The sequence below is a fragment of the Ochotona princeps genome, chromosome 29 (assembly GCF_030435755.1).
Source record: "Ochotona princeps isolate mOchPri1 chromosome 29, mOchPri1.hap1, whole genome shotgun sequence".
NCBI lineage: Eukaryota > Metazoa > Chordata > Mammalia > Lagomorpha > Ochotonidae > Ochotona > Ochotona princeps.
Genome location: NC_080860.1, coordinates 20,330,773 through 20,355,898, shown reverse-complemented (window position 1 = coordinate 20,355,898; position 25,126 = coordinate 20,330,773). Strand labels below are relative to the sequence as shown.

Sequence of the window (25,126 nt, the reverse complement as noted above, 5' to 3'; positions counted from 1 at the left end):
AAATACAAGAACACTTAAAAAATAAATAAATAAATAAAATGTGTTGGGCCCAGCAGCGTAGTAGCCTAGTGACTAAAGTCCTCGCCTTGAACGCCTAGGATCCCATATGGGCACTGGTTCTGATCCGGGCGGCTCCACTTCCCATCCAGCTCCCTGCTTGTGGCCTGGGAGGGCAGTAGAGGACGGCCCAGAGCCTTGGGACCCCGCACCCATGTGGGAGACCTGGAAGAGGTTCCAGGTTCCAGGTTCCAGGTTCCCGGCTTCTGATCAGCGCAGCAACGGCCATTGTGGCCACTTGGGGAGTGAATCATCAGATGGAAGATCTTCCTCTCTGTCTCTCCTCCTCTCTGTATATCTGACTTTGTAATAAAAATAAATAAATCTTTAAAAAAAAAGAAAAGTGTGTGGAGGGGAAGGGGTTGTGGCAGGGGCCTGGCACTATGGCTTAACTGGCTAGATTCTCCACCTCCAAGTGCCAGGATCTCATATGGAAACCAGATCGTATTCCAGTTGCTCCACTTGCCATCCAGCACCCTGCTTATGGCCTGGGAAAGCAGTCGAGGATGGCCCAAAGCCTTGGAACCTTGCACCTGTGTGGGAGACCTGGAAGGAGCTCCTGGCTTTGGATCAGTACAACTTTGTCCATTACAGACATCTGAGGAGTGAAGCATCAGATGGAAGCTCTTTCTTTCTGTAAATATGCCTCTTCAAAAAGAAACAAATCTTAAGGGGAAAAAAAGTAAAAAAGAAAAAAAAAAAGGTTTATGGAGAATGAAATTAAAAGCTGTTTATTTTTATGTAATGAAAGAAACTGAAGTCTATGCACATGAGGGCTAGCTTCCCTTGGCACCAACATGTGACACAGAGCTCCTGATGCCAAGGGCCGCATACCTGTCCAATGGAGGAGGGCCTGCACGTTCCCCTTGTGCTGGCACCAGGACTCAGGCAGGGTACTGGAGAGCTCCAGCAGGGTGGAACTTGGGAGCACTTTGGCTTACTTTTAACATCTCTACTTTCATGGTTCAAGAGAGAATTCTCGCAGCAAGAATGAAAGCAGCACCTACCACTACTGTTGATTCCCACTGGCTTCCAGTGGAGTAGTGAACTGGACCCAGTAAGTCCTTGCATATTTCTCGGAGTCGATATTCAAACCCTAATTACAGAAAAACAAAACAGAAATAGGGACACATTATAAAGAGAAATAAAAAAAATCAAAGATAAGCTAAGTTGTTGTAGTTGTAGCAAAAGAAATGAATGAATGCCTGTCACTGCTTACTACACGCAAAGCCCCTCTGCACACATCTCAGTGTGCAGCAGTGAAACCAGGACCCCAGCGTCTCACTCCCTCGCTGACTCCCTGGGCAGCATCAGCACTCGTGTGCTGGAAACACAGTACAGACAAGATGTGGCCAGCCCTGTGAGGGCCTCCCAAGGGACTGCGCAGTGTAGGAACTGCAGGAGGAGAACAGCAGTGAGGCCTGTTGGAGGTAGGATGACAGGCAATGTGTGAGGTGCCTGAGGGGATAGAGGCTGTGGCTATGCCTGAGGAGGGGTGGCCGAGCGGGCGCACAGCGAGGGTCTAGTCACCAGATCCTGGGTGCAGCCAGTGCCAAGGGTGGAGGCTGACTCAGGATTCTGTCAGCACCTGACGGTAACTGAAGCCATGGGATACACAAAGAATCACCAAAAGGCACGCGATCAAAGGGATGAAGGTGGACTATGTGGCATCTGCTGTGAAGAGGGTTCACTTCAACCCTGACTCTTCTTTTTAAGGATGAGGCAATGGGACAGAGGGACTGGAACCAGGAGAGGGGCAAGCGGCCTGTGGACTCTGGAGCAGACGTGGAAGACGGAGAGAAGCGGGTAGCACATTTGGTCCCACGAGCAGGCGGTGCGGCCCACAGGGTGTGAGGGCTTCTCCGGCCCTTTGGGGAGTCCTACTGTGCACTTGGGATGAGGAATAAGACTGAGAACAAGGTTTCCAGAAGGCAAGGGGTGCAAAGACCAGAATGGGACCCCAGGAAGAGCCTGAGGGTTTGGGCAGGATGAGTGCACACAACATGTGGGGCAGCCACACAGACCCCAAGTTACCAGCTGGAGTAGACTTCAGGGACAGATGGGCCTGCTGCCTCCCTCGGTGCACACGGACCCCCAAGCCACAGCACTCACACAAAAGGAGGCAAATGTGAGGGGCCGATGGGGGCACGTTACAGAGTTTGGTGTTTTGTCATTTTGCATTTAGAATTCCTTTGCTTCTATCCCAATCAAAACAGAATCAAACCCAAAAGGCCAGGAGAGGCCATGACAGAGATTTGGGGCCACGCAGGGACACAAGGAGAGTTCAGGGAGGGCCAGTCCTCCTGTGGGAGCAAGGACTCCTGAGGCAGAGCCCAGTGCTTGCCTAGCGCTGCGGGGAAGGCTGTTGGGGATCGCTGACTCTGAAGCTAGCTCAACCACCTCTTCCAGCACACCTTGCTTCTGCAGGGGACACTGAGAAGGGGTACGGGGGCTAAGGACTTTGCCAGGGAGCACCCAAGGTGGAGGAGAAGGCATTGGGCAGCAAGGACACCCTTATGGGGCAAGAGAGGCTAAGAGAAAGAAGAGAAATGTTGCCCAAGATACCAATGCTGGGTTGAACAGCCCACCACCAATGCTGCTGGGGGAAGTGGCTGGCAGGGGCCAGGGTTTCAATCAGCATTATCAGGCTCCTCCGCTCAGGGTTTTGCAGCGTGTGCAGGCTGGCTGCTGCTGCACTGCCCTGAGTGCAGCTTAGGCTGAGGAGTGGGGGGCTGAAGGGTTGAGCACACTGGGCAGGAGGAGGCAGCCAGCGTGTTGTGGTAAGAGGTGGGACTGGGAATGGTTAGAGTGCAGAGAGTGCCCTGGGCCCATACACATCTCCCCCAACTCACAGGGGTGCAGCTATGTAGGGAGGCCAGAAGGGCAGCAGGACGAGGCTGCGTGGGGCTGCCAGCATGCTCACCTTCATTCACAAGGTACCGCGCGTAGAGGAGGAGCCAATGACGGTACTCGTGGCTGGACTGCAGGGTGAGTGCCGCGGCGACCTGGTTCTCTAGGTAGGCCAGGGTGGTCTCCTGCTGCACCACGTGAGGCACGGAGAAGAGCCGGGCAGCCTGCCTTCCCGAGCTGTAGGTGTGGTCAGAACACACAAGATGAGGTAGCAGGCAATAGAGGGAGAGGGGCAGGGGACTGTCCCCTATGCCCGAGGCCACCTGAGGTCAGCCAGGCAGCTGAGGCTTCTCATCTACTAGGCTGTCTGCTGAAAGACATCATGGAGTTCTAAAAGGTATGCCAGCCATAGGCTTCTGAGATGACATGCCAGTGGCCCATTCCCCCGACCCGAAATACTAACCCTCAGCACTCAGAGACTGCCCCCCCCCCCCCCCGAGTCCCTGAAATGACAAGGCATATGTGCAAGTCACCTCCTTGAAGTATCACCCAGTGAGGGCCCACAAATCTCAGCCCCCCAGGCAGTCCCGCCCAGCCTGCCTTGGCTGACAGTGGCCATGGTGCTCAGCTCACGTACTTGGAGGTGCGGCCCTGGATTATGGCTAAGGGTCCTGAGCACAGCATGGCATCCTGGGATGGCAGGCTGCTCCTGAAGTCCGCACACTGGGCCAGGGAGTCCTGCTTATCAGAAACCAAGTTCCTGGGGAGGCAAAGGCAGGAGGAGCAAAGCTCAGAAACATGTCAGTCAGTCAGAGGAGGCTGGCAGGGTGGTCACGGCAGAGGCAGCTCTACCACCAAACCACCCCGAGCCACAGTGCAGTTCTACACCAGTGCCCAGGCCTGGCCCATACCCTGGTGATGGGCCTGGGAAGTGACTGTTCCAGAAGAAAGACAGCAGCAGTGATGGTGCCAACAGTGTTCTACTCGGAAAGAGTCCAGCTCCCTGGTTTCAGCTGGACAGATGAGGGCATCCGTCAGTGAAGTGTGTTTCTCAATGTCGAGTCACACACCAACCACCATGGCTTGCCCAGGAGCCTGTGTGGCTTGGATGGCAGCCAAGCAGTGCCAGGTCTCCAGCCTTTTTGGACTTCAACATCCCTGGGCAGGCAGTTCTGCCACCTTCTCTGGATCCTTCTCATCTTAAAAGTGGCTCACACCGTTTTAAAATGCCTGAAAGCTTTTGAAAGTGCATCCAAATTACAAAGGCACCTATAATCAACACTTCTTAAATACTGGGCTTGTACCCATTATTGGGACAAGCACAGGTAACACTCAACCTTTTTTTTTTGCAATTTGGGAGAACAGGTTGTAGAGGTTGTTTTTCAGCTCGATTAACAAACAATGTGAGCCCACACTTGTGCTTGGCTCTGGTTTTTGTTCTGTTTTAAAATTTTATTTATTATTTGAAAGGCAGACAAAAGAGATCTCTTCTCTCTGGGGGTTCATTCACCAAATTGCCGGGGCTGAGCTAAGTCAAAGCCAGAGCCCGGAGCTGCTTTTGCATCTTCCATACGGGTGCAGGGACCAAGGACTGGGGCCGTCCTCCACTGCTTTCCCAGGCATGTTAACAGGCAGCTGGATTGGAAGTGTAGCAGCTAAGTCTCAACGCAGCACCCATATGGGGTGTGCAGGGCAAGAGAACAGACAACACCGGACAGGGTGATGTGCACCCTTGGTAGTTCTCCAAGTCTGAAGGTCTACCTTGTTCCACTAGGTTAGACAGCCGCTGGCAGGGCTACTTTGGAGTTCAGCTGCGCTAAGAGGGCCTGTCTGGAAACACATATTAAGATCTTTCTGTCTCTCCTCTCTGCAAATCTGCCTTTCCAATGGAGGAAAAGAAAAGATCTTAAAAAGACCTCTCTCTCTGTCAATCTGTCTTTCCCAATTAAAATAAATATATCTTAAAAAAAAAAAAAAAAAAAACAGGACAGTTTGGGGTAGGCGCTGCAGTGGGTTAGAATGTCACTCACAGTGCCTGCACCCCCACACTGGAATGCAGATTTGAGCGCTGGCTGTCCTTCCTCTGATTCAGCTTCTTGCTAATGCATCCAATAAGGTAGTGGACAGTGCTCAAGTTCTTGGGCTACTGCCACCCATGTGGGAGACTCAGGTAAGGGTCCTGGGCTCCTGGCTTCTGCCTGGTCCAGCACTGGCTGTTACAGGCAATTAGGGTGTAAACTAGTGGGTGGAATACTTCTGTCTCTACCTTTCAAGTAGATGAGTAAAAAAAAAAATTCAACAGCAAACAAAAAGTGCCTATTCCAAAAATGAGGCCCTATAAAATAATACACAGGCTCTGGGGACATTGGCAGCATCCCACGGGGATGACAGGGCACACCCTGGCAGTTGCTATGGCTTACACTCCAGGAAAAGCAGGGCCAGGCAGCTGAACCCACGGGACCTGGAATCTGTGCTGCAGCACCCAGAGCAGATGGAGGATCTCCTGGGGAGCAGGGCAGCTTGCTTACCATGTAGAAAGTGACGGATTGAAGCAGTATGCCTTCCCATCGGACAGGTTCATCACAGGGATTCCATGCTGTGTCAGCAGGATCTGCGACACCGTCATATCACTTCCTGGGAGACAGCACGGGCCTAAGTTCGGGTGCACAGATACACGTAGCCAAGGAAGAATCCGAACCCTGGCTCCCACAGTCCTGCAGCAAGTGCCTCCATGCCCACTTAGCCACTAACATGGGCTGCCTAATGTCCCGTGCCAGCCATTCTCAGTGCCACCCACCAGACTCTGTCACCCCCTGGGGACCCACGGAGAGGAGGGGGCCCGCTGTCAGGGTTACCTGCCAAGATGGAGTGTAGAGACTCTTCTTTCACCACCACTGCCTGCCTGTGAACATCCCTGAGAGAGACACGAACCGCTTACTCTCAAACACAAGCCACTTTGACAGGGCAGGCCATGGCTGCTTACACACCAGGGTCCCCGCCCATGGCCCCAGCCCTCAGTAACAGAGGCCCAGGTCAAAGAGTCATCGGGGACCCAGCGCCCACATCTACAATGGGGGAAGCTGGCTACAGCAGTCATGGCATCAGCTGTCTCACTGCTGATGGGTGCAGTAAAGGCCCTGGCATAGCTATGAAGCCAGGGCACTTAGTCATGAGGCCCTCTGGTCTGTGAGGATCAGAGCAAGGATGGGGTCTTCACCTGACCTCACATAGACCCCCTCAGCCCCTGCCCACATGGGCACCCAACACAAGCAACACTGCAAGTTGGCAGGGCCTCCATCTAGGCCCAAAGGCCAACCTTCTCCACCCCGTCTCCACACCTGCAGAGAGGTAACACATGCCTGGGGCCTGTCCCACCCTGTGCCAGACTCTCACCAGACGGACAGTGTGGCTGCAGCCGTGAGAGCCATGACGTAGGAGCCCGTGCAGTGCAAAGTAGAGATCGGGGATGGCAGGAGGATGGGAGGGAGGAGGCGGCGGCCGCAGGTCGAGAACACTGACAGCATCCTCTTCTCACAAGCAACACACACCAAGTCACTGGGAAGCAGAGGTAGGACAGGCGTCACAGGGGTCAGGTGCTGAGGCAGCAGCGGCAGCTCTGGGGATGCAGAGTGCTCTCCCTGCCTGGGCCTGACATGGGATCACCCTGAGCAAGGGCAGCCAGAGGAAGAGAGAGGACAGGCTGGGGATAGCAAGGCTGGGTTGTTGCCCGAGATCCTGGATGAAGGAGATTGTGTGTCCCTCCTGTCTACAAGGCTGATGAGCTTGGCAGGGCTCGCACTGGGGCTGCCCAGGTCCCAAAGAGCTAGCTGGGAAGATGCCACTCTAGAACCCGAGGCCTCAGCGGTCTGCCTGGAGAAGAGAAACTCATCACCAGTTCAAAGCCTGACTTGGGTGATCCCGAGACTCAGTCTGCTCTCTGTAACATGGGGTTAGTGACACTGACTGTGTGGGATGCTGTAGGGACTTCTGTGACACACATGCCTGAGCTGGGTGGGAGGCACTGTGGGACCTCCTACAGAAGGCCACATTCCAGGATGATAACGGCATCTCCATGGGCGGCGCATGGGCCTTACCAGCTGCCCGCGGCAGTGAGGATCCGGCTGGTGAGCACCGTCTCCCACTCCTTCCCTTCCCGGTTGCACTTCAGACGGCTCAGCTTCACACCCCCGACAGCCGTCACTTCATTCTCCACCTCAATGTACATGGAGGGGTCGGAGCTCACCTGAGTGGGGGGAAGCAAGCACATGTGTATTTGGGGTGACAGGGTGTCTGCTGGGACTTAGGTAGGTGAGAAGCTCAGGGGCCCCGTGGCAGGGCTGGCTGGCGGGCTGACTGTCTCAGGAGGATGAGCCCAACAAGGAAGCTGCAGAGAAAGTGAGTGACCTGCCAGGAGACACGACTGAGGACTGGACCAGCCAAGGACAGCAGGAACAAGACTCAACTTTCCCGTTTCTCTCCAGAACAATCTTCAAAGACATAGTAAGTGTGAGTGATAAGCATAGATCAGGTATTGGTGCTTACAGGGAAAGTTTAGAAGCTCTCAAGGTGCCCTCTAGACCCCATGGCTGCTGTCTGAGGACACTGGCAGGAGTGTCCCTGGTGTAGCAGGTGCATCTGTTTTAGTTCCTGGCAGCTATGCCTGACCTGCAGATGTTGCAGATGCAAAGATCCAGTGGTTTGCAGTACAGTCACATGAGGAGGTGAGCTGCAGCCAAGGGTCACTGTGGCAGGATCTGTGCCCTGACACAGGCGCCAGAAATTGGGAATAGCCTCAAGCAGCTTTCCATGGTAAAGACACTGCAGGGCAGGTGGGAAGAGCATATGGGGGGAGTTTTGTGTTGAAGGCCAAGAACAGGGCATCAAGGAAAGCATCTGAGTCAGGTCCTGCCTGAGTAAGTGCTGTCGTCTGCTGGAGGAGTCGGCGTTTCAGCTGTGTGAACCATAAGAAGACAGGAGCAGCTGACCCAGGCTGTGGCTGCACCACAGCCCATAAAGATCTGTAACTGGCACAGGCTCATCTGCGCCCTGCTGTGCGGAGGGCAAGCCTGGGCCTAGAGCAGTATGGCCAGCAAGAACCAACTTTACACACAGGCCACAAAGGTCCCTGAGCTGAGGTACAAAAGGCATGCCAAAAGGTGACTTTGTAACGGGATTATAGCGCGCGAGGTCTGGACACTGGTGCTAGCCTAGATCAGTGACCAGAGGGCCTCTTGGGTATGAGCGATCACTGGCTCTGGTTACAAGCTTCTTCTCTGAGATGTTAAACAGCTATGATAATGACTCTGTGCCTGGCACTGTAAAGCACGAAAGGCCAGTACCACTGGGGGACAGACTCTAGCCACACAGTCCGATGGGCACGAAGCTGGAGGGTGCCAGGAGAAGGAAAGGTGTGTCTGAGATGCGTCTTGAAGAAGCTGCACACCAGAGAAGGTACTGGCAAAGATAGCTCCAGCAGCTGGGATTGCAGAGGGAAAGGCTATGGGGTATGGGCAAGGCAGCCAGTGATCGTGTTTGGTCTTGGTGATGCCCTGATCACCGTGACCTCCTACAGAACGGGAGTGTCACTGGGATAACAGGCCCCACAGTCACAAAGCACAGTGCCCCATGTGGGAAAGCATGTGTGCATGCTCTAGGCAGAGGGTGGCTGGAGGGCCGGGGCCTTACCTGGAGAGTAAATGCTCTCTGGGGGCCTGGAACCGGCAGCTTCAGGGCAAGTGCTGGTGCAGACAGACACATGGCCTCCTTCTCCGATAGGGCAGCTGGAGACTGAAGAAGCAGAAACATCCTTGAATCCGGCCTGGCACTGCCAGGCCAGTGTCTGGCAAAAGAGACAGCCACCTCAAGGCGAGGCCGGGCCCGCCACCAGGCCATGTCTACCTCCTTAGTGAGGAGGAATGCACAGGGGCAGCCAGAAGGACACTCACCTTAAACACAAGGTGGCTGACCCCAAGGACTTTGGGCTGCCTGAGAGAATGTTAGTGTGGCCTCCATGGTACATTCCGGGGGGGTGGGGGAGGTTGTTCCTGAGGAAGCCCACAGTGGTGGGGTGCACCACAGCATGCTGGGGCAGACAGCATGAGCCTCTGGGCCTCACCTGGACAGACAAAGACACAGGCAGGAGGCGGGAGTCCTTCCGAGGGCGCCCTTTCTTCTTCTTCTCCACCGTCTCCACCTCAAGCTCAAGTTTTCGCTTGGACAGTGAGGAAGTCTTGGTCAGAGGGACCTTCTCATCGCTGTCGCTGCTGCTTTCCAGGAGGTCCCGGGGCCGCAGGTCTTTCACAAGGTTCTGCTCTTTCAACCTGAACAGACACAGCCATGCATGACTTCCCCACATCTTTATTACCTGTATAATGATTTAAAAAATCAGGACTGGTATTGCGGTGCTGCATGAGATTCTGGCATCTCGTATGCGTGCTGGTTTGAGTACAGCTTGTTCCACTTCGGATATAGCTCCCTGCTAACGAGCCCGAGAAAGCATCAGAAGTTGGCTCAAGTGGTTACATATCCTAGCCACTGACGAGGGAGACCGAGACAGAATTTGAAGGTCCCAGCTTTTGGTCCGACTCTGCCCAGCCATTTCGTATATGTGCTGCCAAAGTGAGCACAGCCCAAGTAATTTGCAAAGTGAACCAGTGCATGGAAAATCTCACTTTCTATAATACTGTTTTTCAAACAAAATAAGTCTTAGATGAAAGGGCAAACAGCCACCTGGACACTTAGAGACAATAATGACAGGAAGCCACAGCTGGCCTGGACCAGAGGCCCCAGAGTTCAGCTGGCAGATTTCACTGCGAGCCGAGTTATCTTCCACCTACTGGTATACTCCCACATGACTGGGTCAGAAATGAGACGATCCAAAGCCAGGAACCAGGAGCATCTTCTGGGTCTCCCACATGTGTGTAGGGGCCCAAAGACTCAAGCCATCCTCCACGGCTTTCCCAGGCCATAAGCAGGGAACTGGCATCACATCAGATGTTGGTACAGCAAGTGGAGGATTAGCCAGCTGAGCCACCACTCCACTGCAGAGGTACTTCTACTTTTATATCTCAGATAAAGACTAGTGTTAACAAACGTTTTCCACATTCTTTGGGTGTGAGTTTCGGATAGGAGGGCATGGGTAACCATTCTGAGACATGCTCAGATCATTTCATTCTTTGTAACCAAAGCCTCATCCACCCTGGGTACAGGGCAGTGAGACACCTCTTGTGCCTCCTAGCCCTCTACTGCCAGACAGTTTGTCTTTATCTTACACACACACACACACACACACACTGCAGGAGGTCTTAGGCTGGGGATTCTGCTCCAACAATAAAAAAAGAAAATCAACCACGAGATAACAAAAAGTTTCTTTGTTCTTACTGGTGAACATCTGGCTTTAAAAGCCAGTTCATCACGTTAAAAACTTGCCAAAAATCTTTTTAAAAAATTGTTTTCTCTCCCTGGTACTTCACCAATCATCAAAGTAACACAGTGGATTAAAACTGAGAGAGGTGCAAAACACGAGACTCTACTGAAGAAAGGCATTCTTGGGAAACCCAAAGACAATAGGGAAATGAAATGAGAACACTAGGTGGCATCTAAACTTTTGGGGCTGGCATGTATGCCAGTTGCTGCACTTCTCGTATAGCTTCCTGCTTATAGTCTAGACACGCAGCACATGGCCCAAGTCCTTGGGACCTTGTACCCACGAGGGAGACCCCGAAGAAGCTCATGGCTTCTGATCGGCTCAACCGCAGCCATTAAAGTCATTTGGGGAGAGAACCAACAGGTAGAGAATTTTTGTTTCTCCTCTGTGTAAATCTCATCTGCCTTTCCAATAAAATAAGTAAATAAAAAAAAAAAAAAAGTGTATAAGCTTTTGACTTCATTAGCTACAGGGAAACAGAAAAAGTAGCTTAACTTGCAGCCAGAGAAAGCCTCTCCCTGGGGATGTCTTCTCACTCCCAGTTACTCAAAACCGATGCCCAGCCTTCAAGTCAAACTGTAAGGTTTGATCCAAGGCAAGGCAAAACAAAAAACAGGAAAAATGAACAAGAACACCACACAGTCTTAAGAGATAAAGGCATGGGTGGAAGGGTGTTTGTTGTTTGATACAACAGGGGAAGTTGCCCCCTGGGGTGCCTGCATTCCATATCCGAATGTTGATTTGAGTTCCAACCTCCATGTGCAGATCCAGCTTCCTGCTCACGCCTCTGGGAGGGTAACAGTTGAAGGCCCAAGTACTTGGGCTGCTGCCACCATGTGTGAGGCCCAGAGAGGTCCCATGGCCCTGGTTTCAGTCTAGCAGACTTTGCTGCTGCAGGCATTTGAATGAACCAGCAGATGAAAGATGAATTCCTCTCTCTCGCTCTGCCTCCCTAACACCCTGACTTACTCTTTCAAATAAAACTGCTTTGTTTTAAAGAGGCAACGCAAACATCAGAGGAAGACTGACCAGAAAGTCTCTAATTCCCAGGACCAGATTTTGAAGAACCATGATTAATGTGATGAGAGTTGTAATGTAAAAAACTGGAACACAGGAGAACAAGTGGGCAGTGGCAGAAGAATTTATCACAGAAACGAGGATAACAACAATATCAGCAAATAATTAAAAAACAAAGAACACCTGCACCCAGATCTAACATCCTCAAATAGAAAAACAATGGGAAAACCTCCAAAAAAGCCCAGCGAAACACTGGGCAAATGAAGACTCTATGATGGACTATGTCAATCAGTGGATTCTCCAATGACGTCACCGAGCTGGGAGTGGCGAAAATGGCAGCGATTCATAACTGGTGAACTATCAAAACCACTTGAGCAAGGATCTCAGAGCATGCCCCACATCCGGGACTTGGGGTGGGTGGGAAACTGGGTGGGGCTTCTCCCTCAATATCCCCCTTTACCTCAGATACAAGAAGGAAACAATATGGACATAATAGTCTTACCCACCTCCCTATAGCCCCTGAACCTTTTTACCGTAATTAACTATGTAAAGATTGTCAACAATATAATTTTAAAAAATAAATTAATTAATTAAAAAAAAAAAAAAGAACTGGTGCCCATATGGGATCCCAGTGTGTTCAAAGCAAGGACTTTTAGCCACAAGGCCACCACGCGGAGCCCTTGCTCCTCATTCTAACACTCCACAATAGAGCTTAATCATAGTTTTATATAACACAATAAGGGACCTGGTGCAATGGCCTCGAGGCTGAAGTCCTTGACTTGTAGGTGCTGGGATCCCACGTGGGCACCATTTTGTGCTCTGGCTGCTCCACTTTTCATCTAGCTCTCTTTCTTTGGCCTGGAAAAGCAACAGAGGACGGCCCAAAGCCTTGAAACCCTGCACCCACATGGGGGACCTGAAGGAGGCTCCTGACTTTGGATCAGCTCAGCTCCAGCCATTGTGGCCACTTGGGGAGTGACCAAGTGGATGGGAGATCTTTCTTCCTGTTTCCTCTCTGTAAATCTGCCTTTCCAATAAAAATAAATCTTTAAAATGCAGTAAGAATGTTGCGGCAAGATCAAACTACCAAATACATCCCTGCATTTGATTTGAATGATATGATTACCACAACGTTGGCCCTGAGGGGCACTCTGTCCAGCTGGCACTGCTGGGCTCAGACCTCAGTCACTGGGAGCCTCCCAACTAGTGTCTCTGCTGGACGGCCTGCACAGGGCTCCCACCCAGCCCATTAGGAACCACAGTCCCAAGGCTCCATGCAGGCTGTGGAGCAGACACCAGAAACACCTCACTTAGGCCGGGGCTCCCTCTAGGTCATGTGTGCTTCAGCCAGCTTGCCTGTAGTCACCCACTCAGATCCCATTGTGCCCCTCCTGACATGTGGCCTCGAGGCTCCCCAAGTTCACCATGCACCTGGGAGGGAAATATCACCTGAAGCTGGTGGCTGAGAAAGGCTAGTAAGCTTGCAGGGGTCTCAGCGCCCAGCCACAATGTACAAGGAAAGAACAACACGTGTGCCTGAGAGTCAACTTAACTGTTGTATCAAATGCTCACCCTTACGCTGACTAAAATTGCTCTGATTATTATTTCTGTTTTTTTTTTTTAAATTAATATTACTTTCGGTTCACTGCCAATACCATTTGGTCTTTCCAACACACACAAAAACCAGGGCTGAGAGTGGGCCTGGTGGAGGTTATTCGGGGTTGCCCTGACTAGGTCATGACATCTGCTAGTGTGCATAAAGACTAGGTTGGTGGCAGGCTGGGCTGGGCTGGGCTGCAGCATTCATGTGTACATGCACTGACTGGTATAGGTCTGGCTGGTGCACACAAGATTAAGTCTGAGGTCACTCCAGGCAAGGTTTCCTGGGGGACTCCCGAATTAGATGGCTGGATTCAAACCCTGGTCAAAGGAATACAATATATGTAGTATGACCTTATAGTGCATATATTTGGACTGGGCCTCCTCAGTTGCTGACACATGCGCAGTGGACAGAATGCCCAGATGCACACAGGGGACATGAAAGTAATGTCATCTAGGCAAGTAGGTGACACCCAGTGCCTCGGTGGATGGAAGGCAGTGCAGGATGGACCACTCTACTGGCCAAGCTTTGTCACTTGTTCCTGGGTCTGTGGATACACTAAGGTGGACCTGGTCAGTCAACAGAGCTTGAAATATTTTTTTCAACCCTGAATCAACAAAGCTGATGACATCTCAATAATATCCAAACCACTCAAGAAACAACCTTAGAACACTCTTCCCCACATTAGGGTCTCTAAGCTGTCCCCAAGGAACCATCTCCTAACCTCAGGTGCTGATGTAGTTTTGACAGCAAGGAGTGGTCCCCTCCAATTCCTCCCCACTGGCTACAGATACAGGAGGAAAATAAATAATTAAAGAAATATTTGTCCCACCCACCTTCCTCCATACCCCAACCCTTTCCACCCTAACTGGCAATCCACATGGCATACATTCCTCTGAACTATGTAAACAATATTCAAAATTAAATTTTAAAAAAGTACAGAATTTAGTAATTTTTAGCATCTTCATCAAGTTTTGCAATCATCACTACTGTCTAATGCCAGATTACTACCCTAACACCAAGAAAAACTCCTGACCCATTAGCAAGCGTGCTCTGCCCTGCCATTTTCCCCACCTCTGGCAACTGCTAACTGTTTTTATGGATTTTCCTGTTGTTAGCGTTTTAACTAAATGGCACACATGGTTCTCGGTAACTAGCTTCTGTCACTTTGTAGAATTTCTTTACGATTTGTCCCTGTTGTAATACATAAATACTTTTGAATTAGTACATCACATTCCATGGTCTTCAAAATTTTTTCATTCACTTTGAAAGACAGAGCGACAGAGACAAAACCAGCAATTCTACAGTCCTGCTGCATGTCCCCTGTGACTGGGTCTGCCCTCCTGCAGGAAGCAGGTTATATAACTGGAGAGCGGAACCTGCACCACTGTCTTTTAGTGGCACCTGCTCTCTCTGGGGGTCTCCCTGGGTCCCCTATACCGAACACCTACCTTTCAACAGTTGGTGGAGTCATACTGGTCAAGGCAGGGGGGCCCGGCGTGGCTTTAGATCGCTCTGTGAATCGGGAGTCAAAGGCCTTCATGGGTTCGATCTTGGACGGGGTCGTTAACACGGAGGGTGATGGTGCGGCAGGAGTAGAGGTAGCATTCACACTAGGGGTGAAGAAGAGGAGGCACAGCAGGGCGTTCATGATTTGCTTCGCTTGGAGACTTCTCAAAGGAGCACAAATATCAAGCTTCCAAAGACACAAAAAATGTCGATGCACTCAATGGTTCCGATTTCTTTATAATTTCCACGTGTGAGAATTTTGTAAACACTTTGTGAGCAGATGGAAGCAAGTATATTCACCTTAGCCCAGCTGCGCTGAGAGCTTTGGGCATAGCCCGAGCCCCACGGAACTTTTCTGACCCTTTACTTTAACCAGACAACCCCACTTCCACCATCAAGAATGGCAACTACCTGTCAAACCACTCCCACCACCAGCTTTTCCCATTTCAACACTGGGTCTGAGGAGCGCAGGCCCCATCTGGGATTCTGAAGTCACAGCCTGTTTCCAGCCTTCATCATCAGTCACGCCTCTCCATCCTGGGCTGTAACACTATTTCTCACTGTGATGACAAAGCCTTGATACCCTCCTCCAGGAGCTCACCTTATCATCCCTGCCTTCCACTTCCCAGGCCTCAGCTTGCCCAGCTTCCCTTCTGTCCAAGCCATTCGACATGCTTTGGATTGAGGCCCGGACCTCCCAATGACCACACCCAGGGCACTGTTACCCACCCTCTGGACCTCACAACAAACATTTGCTAACACCCCAAATAGCTCTCCCTCTCAGCTCCTGAGACACGAGTACCAGAAGCAGGTCATCTTAAGTCCTCAGATCTGGGACTCTGTCCTGCTATATGCCCTCCTCCCTGGATGCCTGATCTTGCCGCTCAGTCTCCTCCCCAATCCATCCTCTCACACGTTTCATAGAACCTTCGGAGCGGTGACACCAGATGCTTGGTGCACGTCTCCACAGCTAAGAAACGGAGACCCAGAAGCAGGAGGCCATGATGACACAAGCTCTCAGCCGCACCAGCAGTGTCAGGCACACATGGCAGGGCAGGGGCATATTCAGGCATCCTTGCCTATTGCAGCTGCCTTCCCTACAGGTCCCAAAGCCTCTGTGACTGCTCTGGGAAGAGCGCAGACCACCCAGCTCAGAACACAAACCCAGTTTTTTTCTTTTCTTTCTGGTTCTCCTTAGAGACTACTTCCTATACCTTTTCCTTGAGTTAGCATGTATGGGCTGAGGGCGGGGCGCCCTTTCTGAGACCTGCCCTGATCCCTCTCCCAAAAGCCAGTCACTGCTGCCAAGGGACCTCCAACTGTGCGGCTGCATCCTTCCTGCCAGCACACAAACATGGGCTGGCCCAGAGCTGCTGCTGGGCTCTTGCTCACAATTTTGCTTCATCTTTTCTCACTCCAAGCTTGGCTTCCATGTGAGGGTCCATGAAGTAACAGGCTTGCAGTGCGACTGTAACTCTGCCAGTGAGGGGAGCCAGCAGGCTCACACATGAATGTCCTGACCGGGCTAAACATTAGGTGACGCTCTGGACAGAGTGGTGTGGGGGCCAAAGTCCTAGAAAGCATGCATGCTCCAGTATAGACCTACCACAAGGAGGGGCTCCTCACCAGCTGGGATCCACCTTTAGCCGCTTCTGTCACTTGTGAGACTCTGTGAAACCTTCACAGTCTTGGGCATACGATTTATCTGAATAAGTCCTCGCTTCCAAGCAGGCCCTCATCGCTCCCTTTTTAACCGAGGCCACGAAGCACAACCAGAATACAATTCTCTGTCCCCAGAACTGTGTGTAGACCCTGAACTCTCCCCAGGGATGGATGCAAGCCCTGGCATCCACTAACCTGTCCTTACTGATAGGTTCGCCCGCAGGCCTGGTACCAGCGGCTGCCACGGGCTCTGTGCAAGGCTTTGAGGTGCTGAAGGAGTTGGGGGTGCTGGAGTCCAGTGGCAGTAGCTGCTGACTGCTATGAGAGGAGAGCATGGTGCCTGCCAGGGAGCCTGAGAGGGGGATGCTGTTGAAGAATGCCGTGGAGAAGTCCCTGTCGTCAAGGAAGAACAGGAGTTAGCTGTGGCGATCAGAGGCTGCAACAAGCACTTTCACAAAAGCCTAAACAACTTTTTTCTGGATGCAAAAGCAACCCATTTTTTTTTTCTCATGGGAAATAATTCAGAAAATTACAGCAAAGAAAAGAAAACAAAGATCACCTAATACCCTGTACTTAACTGAATCTAAGAGGTACTGTATGTACCAGAAAACAAGAACACAGTGCCACTAATTCTTTCAGATGCCATTGATCAGACAGTGCAGCCTGACCATCCTTACAGGCGTTACTGCAGAGCCTATATTTTAGGACAGTCGCAAAGCCCCATATAGAAAGGTTCTTTCTCCCTTCCCTAACGCTTGGGGACACACCACTGCCCAGATGTACAAACTACACCAAGACTTTACTGAGGAAAGACAGAGCTGGATCTCAAACTTCTCTGGGAAAGATATCCTCGCAACAGGAAGCAAGATGACAAGGAGTTATGCTTGAGGACTCTAGGCCCGGGTTGTAGCACAGTGGGTTAAGCTGCTCATTGCAGCAACGGCATTGGGATGTGGGTTTGAGCCCTGGCTGCTCTAGTGCCAATCCAACTCCCTGCTTATGGCCTGGGAAAGCAACGGAGATGTCCCAAAGCCTTGGAACCAAGCATCCCTATGTGGGAGACCTGGATGAAACAACCCCTCCTCAGAGGTTTAAATTTCAAACCAAGTGAGAGAAAACCCATTTCACTGTGCCTTTACTAACAGCTCTATCAAATTTCTTGAATACTTCAAAATATGACACATAAAAAAATACACATTTCCAGCTTTGCTGTGTGTGAACGCAAATTTTCTCCACACAGAAACATCTTTTTTGTGCATACTGGTTTTATTCCCCCATCCTTTTCCACTGCTCTATTTCACTCCTGGTCTTTATTATTGATTGGTAGGAAATATGAACATATTCTTCCTTTATAAGTAGGAAATATATTCTCAGAGCACTGTTTTTTGACTTTTTAGAGAGGCATTTTTTTTTTTTTTCCACAGAGAGGTCATTTTTATATGGCCTAAATAAGCTCTTAATTTTTGTCCTTTTTTTAAAAAAAATTGTTTATTTTCACTTTATTTGAAAGGCACAGAGGTAGCAGGGTGGGGAGAGAAAACATGCCAACATTCCCATCTGCTGGTTTGCTCTCAAATGACTGTCACAATTGGGGCTGGCTACATCACAGTCAAGAGCCTGGATGTCAATCTAGATTCCCCATGTGGGTGGCAGGGACCCATGTACTTGAGCCATAGGCTGCTGCCTCCCAGGGTGTGCACTGGCGGGAATCTGGACCAGAAGTGGGGCTCAAACTTGAACCCAAGTACTCCAGGTGTCCCAAGTGGAATCTTAACAGCTTCAGCAAACATCTGCCCCTGAGTGGTCTAAACTTTGCATCATTTTTGAACAACATTTATTTGCCTCTCAAACCACACAGAGATCCTTCCATGGGATCATCTTAAATTTTAAAACAAAAATATTTCACACCTTTTTTTCTTTTAAAAAAAAAAAAATTGCAAAGAGAGAACAGGTGCATGGACAGGTGAGAACATCCTCCCCTCCACTGATTCATTCCCCGAACGTCCATAACGGCCAAGGCTGCTCCAGGCTACAACTGGGGGAGCCAGAAACTCCATCCGTGTCTCTCGTGTGGGTGGCAGGCATCAATCACCTGAGCCATCACCTGCTGCTCCCAGGGTCTCTTTCAGCAGGAAGACGGAGTCAGGAGCTGCAGCCAGGAGTGAACCCAGACACTCTGATATGGGACATGTCATTTTTTTGGGGGGTGGGGGGTGAGGATGTGCCTTAACCACAAGGCCAAATGCATGACTTTCTGTGTCACACCAGCATCCCACCTCGGTCTCCAAGATTTTAAGCAATAAAAAATTAAACATCAAAATCAAACATAAAAATCCACCTCTGAGCTGTTTAGACTGCATCTCACAGTAAGTTGCGAGGTTGCGGTGAAAGATACAAGGGAGTCGGGCCCAGCGGCATGGCCTAGTGGCTAAAGTCCTCGCCTTGAATGCTCCGGGATCCCATATGGGCGCCAGTTCTAATCCCGGCAGCTCCACTTCCCATCCAGCTCCCTGCTTGTGGCCTGGGAAAGCAGTCGAGGACGGCCCAAAGCTTTGGAACCCTGCACCCGCGTGGGAAACCTGGAAGAGGTTCCTGGTTCCTGGCATTGGATCGGCGCGCATCGGCCCGTTGCGGCTCACTTGGGGAGTGAAACATCGGATGGAACATCTTCCTCTCTGTCTCTCCTCCTCTCTGTATATCCGGCTTTCCAATAATAATAATAAAAAAAAATCTATATAAAAAAAAAGATACAAGGGAGTCCTGATTCCTACCTACTCAATTAGCTGACCAAGATTTCATCACTGATGTGCTACATTATCTTTGAAAACCCCATAAACATTTGGGTGCATTTCTGGACATTCTGTTTCACTACTCACGTAATTTGTTAAAAAATTTATTTGAAAGGCAGTACATCAGAGACTGAATCCATCCACTGGTTCACTCTCCAGGAAGCTACAACATCCAGGCTTGGGCCAGGCCAAGGGTAGGGGTCAGGAACTCCATCCAGGTCCCCCACATGAGTGGCAGAGATTCAAGTACTTGAGCCATCTGCTGCCTTCAGGCACCCCAAACAATAGGTTAGCTTGCAGTGCCACAATACATGTCCTTGCTTTATTATAGCCATTCTTCCCTGCTTTTCAGAAATACTTCAGCTATTATTATTTTTCCATTTAACTCAAAACCACATTTTCTGATTGTAAATATTCTTATGCCTATTTGCATTGGTGCATGCGAAATTTTACAGGTTTATGATGGTGAGTTGTTCTAGCTAATCAATGATATGCCTTCCTAATTTTGAGTTTTCTTTTGGGTCTTTCAGAAGGATTTCAAAAGTTTTCTTCTTGAAAAGGCCTGTACTTCTGGGTGATCTTTGTGGTACACTCACATAAGCTGATGTATAAGGGCACCAGCTTCTCACAGAGTGCCTTGGTTTGAGGTCTATCTCTCCTTCCAATCCAGTTGGCTGCTACTGTGCATCATGGGAGGCAACAGACCATGGCCCAAGTACTTGAGTCTCTGCTACTCACATAAAGAACCCAGATGGAGATCCTGGCTCCTAGATTCAGCCTGGCCCAGCCTCCACTGCTTCGGGCACTTGGGTAGTGAACCAGCAAATGGAAGATCTCTCTCAACCTTTTGAATAAAAATAAACATTTTTTTAAAAAGACCTTTATTTCTTATCACAGTCTAAGCATTTCATTTGTGAATGATTTCTTCCTGGGCACTATTTAATCTCATTATGCTTACTGTATCCAGTCACTTTACTGTCTTCTTAATTGTCTAGGGAAGTTTTTTCAGTTGGTTCTCTTAGAAATCGTATCATCCTTCTTAGCTAACCAAATGGGCTAGAACCTCTATGCAGTCAGTGTTCAATTACACCTACAAGAGCAGCAATCTGTTTACTTTTTAACTCAGTTGGAAACAAGAAAACTTAGAAGAATTAAGGAAGCAATCAAGGAAAGCTCATTTAATTGAGTTTCAAATCAGAACAATGTTGAATTTTGTCAAAAAATCTCTTAGGCCATCGATGAAGACAATCATATAGCTTATTTCTTTTGAACAATTGACATAAATCCAATTAACAGTTCCCTCAAATTTGAACCTCTTCCTTTCCCAGAAAAAAAGAAAACTTACTTGATCATAGTATATCCGCCTTTCATTACTATTTGGTTTAGGATTCCCAATTGATATTTAGAAAGGAGACGTTATGTTTTGATGGTCCTACTTTGGTGTAACTGTGTTCATTAGCTAAAAATTTGCAAACTTTTCTTCTTTTTCTATGTAATACATACTTAAAACAATATTTGAGCTATCCACTCCTTCAGGCTGTTAGATATTCCCAATGAAGCTTTCTTAGTCTGATGGCCTTGATGAGGGTATGCTTTCAATCGTGTTCCTCACTAACATTTCTGATAATTCTTCAGTTTCTAGTAATTTTATTTCCTTCAATAAATCTATCTGCACAGCATTTAGCAAAGAAATCTCTCATCCTTTAGATTTATTCTTTATCTGTGATTATCTCCCACTTATAACTACTTTGAATATTTTTCTTTCTTGATTAGTTAAGATAATTACCTACTGCTTTAAAAAAATAATTATTTAACTTGAAGGACAGTATGACAGAGAGACAGGGAGACACACAGAGAAATATCTGCTATCTACTGGTTCATTCCCCAGTGCAACAGCCAAGTCTTGGGCAGGCCGAAGCTAGGGACCTGGAAGCCCATCCAGGTCTGCCACATGAGAAAGAGCGGATTCAAGCACCCAGGCCATCTTCCGCTGCTTTCCCTGGCACATTAACAGGGAGCTGGATTGGAAGTGGAACAGCCAGGACTTGAAATGACACCAATACGGGATACCAGCATTGCAGGCAGTGGCTTTATCTCAATGTACCACAACGCCAGCCGTAACAACTAGCTGTTCTGCTGTTACTCGTTTAAATATAGAAATCAGGAAGATGATAAAGTTAAAATGGGAGAAATCAGTTTGTGGTGCACTCTTCTGGCAGGAAGCTGGCTAGAAATCCCTCCTTCTTTGGCCTTCTCACCAGATAAGGCCTGGAAGAATCCACAGAACAAAGTCCACCATCACTACCACCACTGTCCTTATTCCTTCTCAGTACTCAAAGAACACTCACATACTTGGTCTCAGCTGGCACTAACAAAAGGTAGGTGGCATTATCCTGAAGATGGAAGAGGGCTTGGTCAAAGGAGAGTCACTGTGTGAGAAGACTGGTTCCAGCACCCATGAGTGGAGGTCTCCGCACTGCAGGGGCACTGTGGGGGGCTCAGGGGTGGACGTCAGGAAAGCACCCATGAGTGGTCTCTGCACTGCAGGGGCACTGTGGGGGGCTCAGGGGTGGACGTCAGGAAAGCACCCATGAGTGGAGGTCTCCACACTGCAGGGGCACTGTGGGGGGCACAGGGGTGGACGTCAGGAAAGCACCCATGAGTGGAGGTCTCCGCACTGCAGGGGCACTGTGGGGGGCTCAGGGGTGGACGTCAGGAAAGCACCCATGAGTGGTCTCCGCACTACAGGGGCACTGTGGGGGGCACAGGGGTGGACGTCAGGAAAGCACCCATGAGTGGAGGTCTCCGCACTACAGGGGCACTGTGGGGGGCACAGGGGTGGACGTCAGGAAAGCACCCATGAGTGGTCTCCGCACTACAGGGGCACTGTGGGGGGCACAGGGGTGGACGTCAGGAAAGCACAGAGGCCGCCTGTACAGGTCTCCATGAAGAACATACAGAATAGCTGCATGAGTAGAAAACCCACAGTGACCAGGTCTTTTATTCCTCTCACGAAGCACCTTATCATTCCTTGAGTTAAGGTACATGCTTGACTATAGTGTCCCTGCAGAGCAACACAAAAGTAAGCCTGACTGGAGGCACCAAGTCAAGAAACTATGCAAGGGCCCGGCGGCGTGGCCTAGCGGCTAAAGTCCTCGCCTTGAAAGCCCCGGGATCCCATATGGGCGCTGGTTCTAATCCATCCAGCTCCCTGCTTGTGGCCTGGGAAAGCAGTTGAGGACGGCCCAATGCATTGGGACCCTGCACCCGCGTGGGAGACCCAGAAGAGGTTCCAGGTTCCCGGCTTTGGATCGGCGCGCACCGGCCCGTTGCGGCTCACTTGGGGAGTGAATCATCGGACAGAAAATCTTCCTCTCTGTCTCTCCTCTGTGTATATCTGGCTTTGTAATAAAATAAATAAATCTTTAAAAAAAAAAAAAAAAAAGAAAGAAACTATGCAAGATCTGCTTCCCCAGAGAAGTTTGTCTCAGGCACTATCATTTCTAGAAAATACACTGAGGAAGCAGTCACAGGTGTGCACAAAGATTCAATTACAATCATAAAAAACTGAACAAACGCTAAACCCACACATTAAAGAGCTGGTTAAGGAAATCATCAGGAATTCACAGGACAGGAGCCTGTATAATTGGCAAGCGAATATGTCAGAGGACCGTTTATTAAGACGGATAAAAGATCAAAAAACACAGCAGCAAGCGGGGAAGAAAAGACTTGAAAAACAGATCCTAACATGCTAACTAACTATATTTGCTAGCAAGTAGGTTACAGATGATGCTCTTTGAGACATTACTATTTGTAAATTTTCAACAATGTGTATTCTATACTTTTTTCCTACTAGAAGTTTACAAAAGGGGGGAAGAAAAAGAGGGAAAAACATTAGCATCACTGCTTTCCCTGGGTGTCCTGACATGCCTGCCAGCAGTGCGGCACTGCACAGGCGCCTGAGCCCACTGCTGGCTCAGCAGCCTCCCACCCGCTGCAGAGGGCTCTGAGGCTGCTGGCCTGCTGGACCTGACTCCCAGCCAGGCTGGCCCACGAGCCTGTGGAAGTGCTAACTGGAGAAAGGAGAGTGCCAGTTCTCCCCGGATAAGGCCCCAGAGAGCTGGGCGAGCGAGCGGGTACCCGGTGTCCAGCTGTGCTATGCAGAGAGGCGTGATTCTTCTCCGACCATCTGCTGTCCGAGTCTCAACTTGTTTCTTCAGAAGATTCTGGCAAAGTAGAGTCACATGAATGAATGGTAAAACTTCTGCCAACTATCTCCACATAGCAAAAAAAAAAAAAAAAAGCTTACTTTTTTTTTTCTGGCTGTGATTAGAACACTTGGAATAAGATCTAAATGTGTAACTCAGTATTGTTAACAGTAGCACAATGCTGAACAGATTCCTGGCATTTATCCATCTTGCACAACTGAAATCTTATATCTTTTGATACAAGGGTATTTAGGAAGAGGTTCACGGAAAATGGGATGAAAAGTATACATTGGAGGCTGAGTGGTTAGCCTAGTGGTTGAGACACCTCCATCCCAAACGACTGCCTCAGTTGGGTTACTAGTTCTGGCTACTGATTCCAGCTGACTGTTACCTGTAGCTCCTACAAAGAGTGGTGATGGCTCAAGTGACTTGGTCTCCTGCTACCCTATCCCCATGAGACACCAGAACGGAGTCCTGGGTTCCTGGCTCTGTGAGCACCCAGAGAGTGAATCAGCAGATAGGAGATGTGTCTGTCGTCCTCTCAAGTGGGAAAGAAGAAAAACAGCCACCTACATTGAGAGACCCAGGTGGAGTTCCAGACTCCTGCCTGGCCCACGACTCCTGCTGTGGCCATCTGGGGAGTGAACCAGCAAATTGAAGATCTCTTTTTCCTTCTGTCTCTCTCTTTCAAATAAAATAAAAGCAAGGAAGTAGTGACCCCACCCTTCTGAGGTTTCCATTTATCATGTAAATAGAAACAAGTTATTTATGCCACCCTTCTATATTTTTTTATCAAGGGCAGACAGGTCCAGCGTTTCTATAGGTTTTGTCCACACCTTCTGCTGAGTGTTACCAGTTATTTTATTTTTTTCTTTTTCCTAAAATTGTGCTTAGAAGATTCCACTTTGGTTAAGTTTTCTTTTTCTCTTAAAGGTCCTCCTCCTGACTGCTACAGTTGGTTTCTGACTTAATAAATCTTGTTTTTGCTAAAACAAAAAGCAGAACCAAACCACTTTTTGCCTTATAATTCATTTTTTCACAATATGCATTTTCTGTGAATTAAGGTAAAAAATCTGCACCAAAATTAATTCATACTTTTAATCCCATTTTCCATAAACTTTTGGAAGTACCCTCACACCACCCCATTTCCTCCTGCCCACATCACCTGGCTCCTACCAGTCTATGCTCTGTTCCCACGAGTCTGGCTCATGTTAGTGGTATTATACGGCACTTGTCCTTCCATATCTGACTTACTGTTAAGTTTTCTGTATTAAACATGTACTTTTTCAAACATAAATTATACCTCTATACCAAACTTCCCTTTCAAAGTTTGTAGCCTTTGAGGTACACCTAAACTTAATCAAACCACAAGCAGTTTATAGCAAGGTGTTTGACTTCCTGCATAGCTTAAAAAACAAAAATAAGCAAAACAAACAAAACCCAGCGACATACCCAGGGCCAAGTACCTCCCTTCCTATCATGGGTGCCTTTTACCTGGGCAGCATCCCAGCCTGGCCACACCCTCACACCCCGCCCCCAGCCCTGCGGGGAGGTCTTAGGATTCAGTGAGGGAACTTAAGGCTGACACCACAGGGTGAGTAAAAGGTCCTCAAATCTGCTCTCCCGCAGAGCACTCAGGCAAAGAACTATGCACTGGAGGTTTGCCAAGGTTCCTGCAGCTGATGTGGGCAACCCAGGGATTCCAACACTGTCCACTCTGATCTTGCCCCATTTCCATGTGCCTTCCTGGGCTTCCAGATGAAAGGAAGCATACAGAAGTTGCCTAAGGGCGGAGCATAAAACCCACTGTTTGCAGCATTTAGAAATTCCAAGAAAGGTGAGCAGGTTAAGCTTTGGAAGTTTCCTTAAGAAGACAGTCTCCACAGCCGCCAAGGACAAGGTCTTGGTGCTTCAGACCTCCTTCCCACATCATGCAGCTGCAGCCATGGAGACCAACTGGCCCCAGTCTGGCTGAACTGTGGGTCCTGTGTCAGGCTTAGCACACACC

General features: G+C 49.4%; 1 protein-coding gene across 3 annotated transcripts in view; it reads right to left on the bottom strand.

The window, feature by feature from the left end:
- LOC101525532 (protein HIRA) overlaps positions 1–25,126 on the bottom strand; it is an 80,630-nt gene that overhangs the window by 9,736 nt on the left and 45,768 nt on the right. For all 3 annotated transcript variants that reach the window (XM_058656915.1, XM_058656918.1, XM_058656916.1), the window contains 12 exons: positions 23,051–23,136; positions 16,317–16,514; positions 14,402–14,563; positions 9,023–9,227; positions 8,593–8,694; positions 7,002–7,150; positions 6,301–6,462; positions 5,763–5,821; positions 5,436–5,541; positions 3,545–3,667; positions 2,981–3,144; positions 1,065–1,153 (listed from right to left, as the gene is read on the bottom strand). In XM_058656915.1, coding sequence (XP_058512898.1) covers positions 1,065–1,153; positions 2,981–3,144; positions 3,545–3,667; positions 5,436–5,541; positions 5,763–5,821; positions 6,301–6,462; positions 7,002–7,150; positions 8,593–8,694; positions 9,023–9,227; positions 14,402–14,563; positions 16,317–16,514; positions 23,051–23,136 — 1,605 coding nt within the window. The remainder of the gene's footprint in view (positions 1–1,064; positions 1,154–2,980; positions 3,145–3,544; positions 3,668–5,435; positions 5,542–5,762; positions 5,822–6,300; positions 6,463–7,001; positions 7,151–8,592; positions 8,695–9,022; positions 9,228–14,401; positions 14,564–16,316; positions 16,515–23,050; positions 23,137–25,126) is intronic.